This window comes from Scomber japonicus, chromosome 7 (genome assembly GCF_027409825.1).
Source record: "Scomber japonicus isolate fScoJap1 chromosome 7, fScoJap1.pri, whole genome shotgun sequence".
Classification (NCBI taxonomy): domain Eukaryota; kingdom Metazoa; phylum Chordata; class Actinopteri; order Scombriformes; family Scombridae; genus Scomber; species Scomber japonicus.
The window spans coordinates 36,054,946-36,062,446 of NC_070584.1; the positions used below are offsets into that span (position 1 = coordinate 36,054,946).

General features: G+C 49.0%; 1 protein-coding gene across 1 annotated transcript; it reads left to right on the top strand.

Annotated features, from left to right (window-relative positions):
• The first annotated feature begins 4,543 nt into the window (after positions 1–4,543).
• LOC128362369 (microfibril-associated glycoprotein 4-like) lies at positions 4,544–6,866 on the top strand. The gene is made up of 4 exons (XM_053323108.1): positions 4,544–4,556; positions 6,049–6,216; positions 6,301–6,468; positions 6,610–6,866. Exons 1-4 carry the CDS (start codon positions 4,544–4,546, stop codon positions 6,864–6,866), a joined length of 606 nt encoding a protein of 201 aa, XP_053179083.1.
• Positions 6,867–7,501: the final 635 nt, after the last annotated feature.

The window sequence follows — 7,501 nt, forward strand, 5'->3', positions numbered from 1 at the left end:
ACATACATGTCACATACATGTCACATACATGTTACATACATGTCACATACATGTCACATACATGTCACATACATGTCACATACATGTCACATACATGTTACATACATATCACATACATGTCACATACATGTCACATACATGTTACATACATGTCACATACATGTTACATACATGTTACATACATGTCACATACATGTTACATACATGTCACATACATGTTACATACATGTTACATACATGTTACATACGTGTCACATACATGTTACATACATGTCACAGGAACTCTCCTATGATTGGTTGATGATGAACAGGTCCGACCAATCACAGCTGCAGGGACCAAAATAAAAGCATGTTGCAGCTGAAACTGATTTAAGTCTTTTATTATGAAATATTTGAGTCTCCTGGTGACTTCCTGCCGAATGTTAACGAGCTCTGAAGTGCCTTAAACATGTTTGAGTGTTTCTGTCCTCAGACGCATCATCGCCCGGCTGATCAGCTGATCATCGCCCGGCCGATCAGCTGATCATCGCCCGGCTGATCAGCTGATCATCGCCCGGCCGATCAGCTGATCAGTATGTTCTCAGCAGCTCATTGATCAGTAGTTTGTGTATTTGAACGTTTGAGTCTTTATTTTGTGTAACTGACTAAATGTTTCTGAGCAATAATAACAAATATAATAAAATACAGATTTTATTCCGGTTTGTGTTTCTGAGTCTTCAGATCTTAAACTTTGTGTCTGACTCTGATTCTCAGGTCGGTTTCAGCATCTTTTCCTCCAACTCTGAGAAATCATTCACCCCAACGTGTTTGATGCTTCTAACCCTCCGAAACCCTTCAATGCCACAAAATACAGTTTAACCCCCCTAACCCTGGGGGGGGGTTATAACATCAAGAGCAGCATAAAGTTGAACACAAAGCAGTAAAACAAAAGCATGTCATTGCATTAGTATTATTATTAGTAGTAGCAGCAGTATTATTATTATCTGTCCTACTGGGGAGATTTATTACCATGAACAACAGGAACTGGTTACTGGAGCTGAACACTGTCGGCCCACAGAGGATCACATGATCACTAAACATTCCTCACATTCCTCACATTCCTCACATTCCTCACATTCCTCACATTCCTATTGTGGGTTAAAAACCAACAGTTACACAATATTTGCCTCCCTGCTCCTCTTCCCGTAATAATGTGCTTTCCCATTCAGGAAGTTCCCAACATCCCAGATTACCACATGACATCACTGGAAAGTCCAGGATGTTATCTTCACTGAGGTCAAAGGTCACTGTGCTGTCAGGAGGATGTAGAAGCAGCAGAACAACAAAATAAAGCGTCACCAACATATAAACTATAAACTGTGAAAATAAAAGTATGAATAACTTCACACATTCTGTTTTTGTGGACCCAGCATCAAATTTCTGCTTTTAATCCATTTAGAGAGAATATATTAGAGGATTATGGTAAAAATGTCTAAGTGGTGTAACCATAAAAACTCTGCAGCAGGTCCCAGTAACGCATCAGGTCCCAGTAAACATCAGGTCCCCGTAACGCAGCAGGTCCCAGTAAACATCAGGTCCCAGTAACGCAGCAGGTCCCAGTAAACATCAGGTCCCAGTAACGCAGCAGGTCCCAGTAAACATCAGGTCCCAGTAACGCAGCAGGTCCCAGTAACGCAGCAGGTCCCCGTAAACATCAGGTCCTAGTAACGCATCAGGTCCCAGTAACGCAGCAGGTCCCAGTAAACATCAGGTCCCAGTAACGCAGCCAGGTCCCAGTAACGCAGCAGGTCCCAGTAAACATCAGGTCCCAGTAACGCAGCAGGTCCCAGTAAACATCAGGTCCCAGTAACGCAGCAGGTCCCAGTAACGCAGCAGGTCCCAGTAACGCAGCAGGTCCCAGTAACGCATCAGGTCCCAGTAAACATCAGGTCCCAGTAACGCAGCAGGTCCCAGTAACGCAGCAGGTCCCAGTAAACATCGGGTCCCAGTAACGCAGCAGGTCCCAGTAACGCATCAGGTCCCAGTAAACATCAGGTCCCAGTAACGTAGCAGGTCCCAGTAAACAGCAGGTCCCAGTAAACATCAGGTCCCAGTAACGCAGCAGGTCCCAGTAAACATCAGGTCCCAGTAAACATCAGGTCCCAGTAACGCATCAGGTCCCAGTAACGCAGCAGGTCCCAGTAAACAGCAGGTCCCAGTAACGCAGCAGGTCCCAGTAAACAGCAGGTCCCAGTAAACATCAGGTCCCAGTAACGCAGCAGGTCCCAGTAAACAGCAGGTCCCAGTAACGCATCAGGTCCCAGTAAACAGCAGGTCCCAGTAACGCAGCAGGTCCCAGTAACGCAGCAGGTCCCAGTAACGCAGCAGGTCCCAGTAAACATCAGGTCCCAGTAACGCAGCAGGTCCCAGTAACGCAGCAGGTCCCAGTAACGCAGCAGGTCCCAGTAAACATCAGGTCCCAGTAAACATCAGGTCCCAGTAAACATCAGGTCCCAGTAACGCAGCAGGTCCCAGTAAACATCAGGTCCCAGTAACGTAGCAGGTCCCAGTAAACATCAGGTCCCAGTAAACATCAGGTCCCAGTAAACATCAGGTCCCAGTAAACATCAGGTCCCAGTAACGCATCAGGTCCCAGTAAACATCAGGTCCCAGTAACGCAGCAGGTCCCAGTAACGCAGCAGGTCCCAGTAACGCAGCAGGTCCCAGTAAACATCAGGTCCCAGTAACGCAGCAGGTCCCAGTAAACATCAGGTCCCAGTAACGCATCAGGTCCCAGTAACGCATCAGGTCCCAGTAAACATCAGGTCCCAGTAACGCAGCAGGTCCCAGTAAACATCAGGTCCCAGTAAACATCAGGTCCCAGTAACGCAGCAGGTCCCAGTAACGCAGCAGGTCCCCGTAACGCAGCAGGTCCCCGTAACGCAGCAGGTCCCCGTAACGCAGCAGGTCCCAGTAAACGTCAGGTCCCAGTAACGCAGCAGGTCCCAGTAAACGTCAGGTCCCAGTAACGCAGCAGGTCCCCGTAACGCAGCAGGTCCCCGTAACGCAGCAGGTCCCAGTAACGCAGCAGGTCCCAGTAACGCAGCAGGTCCCAGTAAACATCAGGTCCCAGTAACGCAGCAGGTCCCAGTAAACATCAGGTCCCAGTAAACATCAGGTCCCAGTAACGCAGCAGGTCCCAGTAAACATCAGGTCCCAGTAACGCAGCAGGTCCCAGTAACGCAGCAGGTCCCAGTAACGCAGCAGGTCCCAGTAACGCAGCAGGTCCCAGTAAACATCAGGTCCCAGTAACGCAGCAGGTCCCAGTAAACATCAGGTCCCAGTAAACATCAGGTCCCAGTAAACATCAGGTCCCAGTAAACAACAGGTCCCAGTAACGCAGCAGGTCCCAGTAACGCAGCAGGTCCCCGTAACGCAGCAGGTCCCTGTAACGCAGCAGGTCCCAGTAACGCAGCAGGTCCCAGTAACGCAGCAGGTCCCCGTAACGCAGCAGGTCCCCGTAACGCAGCAGAGGCCTCACACTGCTGGTCTGGATCCCAACAAAAAACAACTAATGTAAACATTGACTCACTCTCGAGGTCATCTGGTTTCCACGGAAACGGAAATTTCAGAGTGAAGCAACGTGTTCAACGTGTTCCTTTATTAACGCGCGGAGCGTCCAGACTGACTCACATCAACCTTTCAGCAGATCTGCAGCAGAACTCCGACCATGAAGGTGAGTCTGAATTCATACTGATCAGAAGTCTCAGTCAGCTTCTCTGCCGTTAGTTTAACCTGTTGTGTTCGAGTCAAGGAAGGAAGGGAGGAAGGAAGGAAGGAGAGGGAAAGGAAGTAACGACAGAAGGAAGAAAGGGGGATGGAGGATGGAAGGGATGAAAGGAAATAAGGAAGGGAGGAAGGAAGGATGGAGGAAAGAAGTAAGGAAGGAAGGTAGGAGGGAGGGAGGAAAGAAGTAAGGAAGGAAGGAAGGTGGGAGGGAGGGAATAAAGAAAGTAGGAGGGAGGAAGGAAGGAAAGAAGGGCAGAGGAAAGAAGGAAGGATGGAGGAAAGAAGGGAGGAGGGAGGGAGGAAGGAAGGAGAGGGAAAGGAAGTAACGACAGAAGGAAGAAAGGGGGATGGAGGATGGAAGGGATGAAAGGAAATAAGGAAGGGAGGAAGGAAGGATGGAGGAAAGAAGTAAGGAAGGAAGGTAGGAGGGAGGGAGGAAAGAAGTAAGGAAGGAAGGAAGGTGGGAGGGAGGGAATAAAGAAGGTAGGAGGGAGGAAGGAAGGAAGGAAAGAAGGGCAGAGGAAAGAAGGAAGGATGGAGGAAAGAAGGGAGGAGGGAGGGAGGAAGGAAGGAAAGAAGGACAGAGGAAAGAAGGAAGGAAGAAAGGACAGAGGAAAGAAGTAAGGAGGGAAAGAAGGAAGGAAGAAAGGGAGAAGAAGGAAAGAAAGAAAGAAGGAGAGAGGAAGCACAGATGGAAGGAAGGAAGGAACGAACGAACAGTCAAAACAGACGGGTCAATTTGACCCGGGAGGACGACAGGAAGTTTAAACTCTGGATGAATCCTCTCGGTGAGTTTAGTTGAATGTGTTTGTGTTGCAGCTGGTTTCAGTCTTCCTCCTCCTCGTCTTCCTCCTGGCTCCAGCGTTGACCTGCTGCTCACCTCTCATCCTGCCGCTGGACTGCAGTGACATCCATCACAGTAACAGCAGCCGACCCAGCGGAGTGTTCACCGTCTACCCCATCGGAGCCACGTCTGCTGTCCAGGTGCTTCATCCTCTCTGGGTCCAGATCAGGCTGACTCTACTAAACCAGCAGATAGAACTGGAGCTAGTCCTGTTACTGGTCTGATACACGCACTGTTTTTATTTTCCTTTATTGTGCAGAAATCAAGTGTTTAAAGTAGCTGTATGTAACAAATATATTCCAAGTAATCATAAAATGGTCCTAAATGTCACCAGACATTAAGGAATCATGTTCATTTCAAACACTGATATCACTGACAGTCGTAGTCCAGCCACAATATTCACATTTGAAAAGCTCAGTTGCAGCCCTCAAGTAATGTTTATGTTGTCATTCTGTGTTTTGGCCTGATGCACCACCCACCACCTAGCTACCAATCACCAAGTCAGTAGTGTTTCAGCAGCCAGGTTGCCAGTTGCCACTGAGCTGCAGCTAGGAACACTGCAGATAATGTCTGATGTTACAAAACCAAAAAAGCCTCGTTTTGATTCAAATACGTCATGACAATTTGAGAAACAAAACCAGGGTATGTATAGGAGACGCCTTTGAAACATGGAGACGGTTACAGCGTCATACAGCACTCAGCTGCACCCGCTGATACGGAGGAGGATATGCAGGATCACTTCCAACAACTGGCAACCCGCGTGAAGTAGACTCTGGCAGGGAGGGGGCGAGGAGTAACAGCTCTCTCCAGTGCTTTGAACGTGGGCCGCAGTACCATTTCTAAACGCTTGGTGTCAGAGTTACATACTTCAGCTTTAAAATGTCAGTGAAGAAGAAGTGTAACGCAGTAAGATTTGACCCTGTAAGACGAAACGTGACAAACACAAAGCAGACGAGGAGGCTGGGCTTCACATCAACAACCAGAGACTGGTGGATGCTCTGTTTGTTAAGGGATTCCTTTTGTTTATGTCTCTCGGCTGGCCTGGGAACGCCTCGGGATCCCCCGGGAAGAGCTGGACGAAGTGGCTGGGGAGAGGGAAGTCTGGGCTTCCTGCTTAGGCTGCTGCCCCCAAGACCCCACCAGGGTTAGAGGCAGAGGACGGACGGACGGACGGACAGAATAATTTCCAAAATTAGCAGCAGCACACTTATGACGGCCTGAATTTAGAGACTGAGAATGAGATTTAGAATGACTGAAAACAATGACTGACTCAGTGTTTGTAGAGAGAAGTTCTTGAACAGGAGTCAGCTGTCAGTGCAGCTGCTGATTGGTTGAATACAGTTTAAGGATCATATTTACTAATGAGTGTGTTTGTGTGTAGGTGTACTGCGACATGGACTCAGATGCAGGAGGATGGACGGTGAGTTATTGAACAGAAGTCATCAAGTCACAGCTGAGTGGTTTTCAGTATGAACACTTCCTGTTTGACCGTCATAATAACCCCCAGGTGTTCCAGAGGAGGATGGACGGCTCGGTGAACTTCTACAGGCCCTGGGATCAATACAAGACGGGCTTTGGTAGCGCTGCTGGAGAGTACTGGCTGGGTGAGAACTGTCATGTGACTTCATGAAACTCTGTTCATTAAAACAAACAAACTCTGACGTGACTTCATGTTTGTGTGTTTTCAGGCCTGGAGAATCTCTTCCATCTGACTCAGAGGAAAAGGTTTGAGCTTCGTGTCGACATGGAGGACTTCAGTGGGAACAAAGCGTTTGCTCGTTACTCCTCGTTCTCCATCGAATCAGAGTCCCACGGATACAGTCTGCAAGTGTCTGGATTCACTGATGGAGGAGCAGGTCAGTTACTGTTAGCAGTAACTTCTGTTTGTCTGATGTTTGGTTTCCACATGGAGACACTGAGGATTTCTGTCCTTATATTGGATTATTTGTGTGACAGTGTTGTGATCATACACTAGTTGTTTTCTTGTGTTTCTGTAGGAGACTCCCTGACTTATCACAGCGGACAGAAGTTCTCCACCTTCGACAAAGACCAGGACTCCACCAGTGCTAACTGTGCCAGATCACACCTGGGGGCGTTCTGGTACAAAGGGTGTCACTATGCAAACCTCAACGGGGTTTATCGCTGGGGGGCTGATAGCACGATCTATGCTGTAGGAGTGGACTGGCAGCACTGGAAGGGTTATAACTACTCACTGAAAACTGTCAGCATGAAGATCCGTCCTGTGCAGGGTTAGTGATGGGTTAGTGTTGGGTTACTGATGGTTAGTGATGGGTTAGTGATGGTTAGTGATGGTTAATGATGGTTAGTGATGGTTAGTGATGGGTTACTATCATCAGAGGCTTTAACGTCATCATCCTTACCCCAACACAAGGAGTCTCCCCCAGCCCCAACAGCCCAACAGGAGGAGTCTCCCCCAGCCCCAACAGCCCAACACAAGGAGTCTCCCCCAGCCCCAACAACCCAACAGGAGGAGTCTCCCCCAGCCCCAACAGCCCAACAGGAGGAGTCTCCCCCAGCCCTAACAACCCAACAGGAGAAGTCTCCCCCAGCCCCAACAACCCGACAGGAGGAGTCTCCCCCAGCCCCAACAACCCGACAGGAGGAGTCTCCCCTAGCCCCACCAGGAGACTCCCAACTTTCACCCACCAGGACCCCATCCAGCCTTTCATTCTCTCCACTCAGTCAGGACTCCCCACTTCTGGATGAATGACCTTCTCAATGTTGGAATCCAACTCACACCACTTCCAAATCCCATTTGTTCTCCCCTGAACCTCCCTCTTCATTCAACCCCTCCCATTCCACCACGCTGGAAAACACCATCACCCAAAAGTAACAGAGCCCCCCCACCTCCTTTGACTCAGATCATCT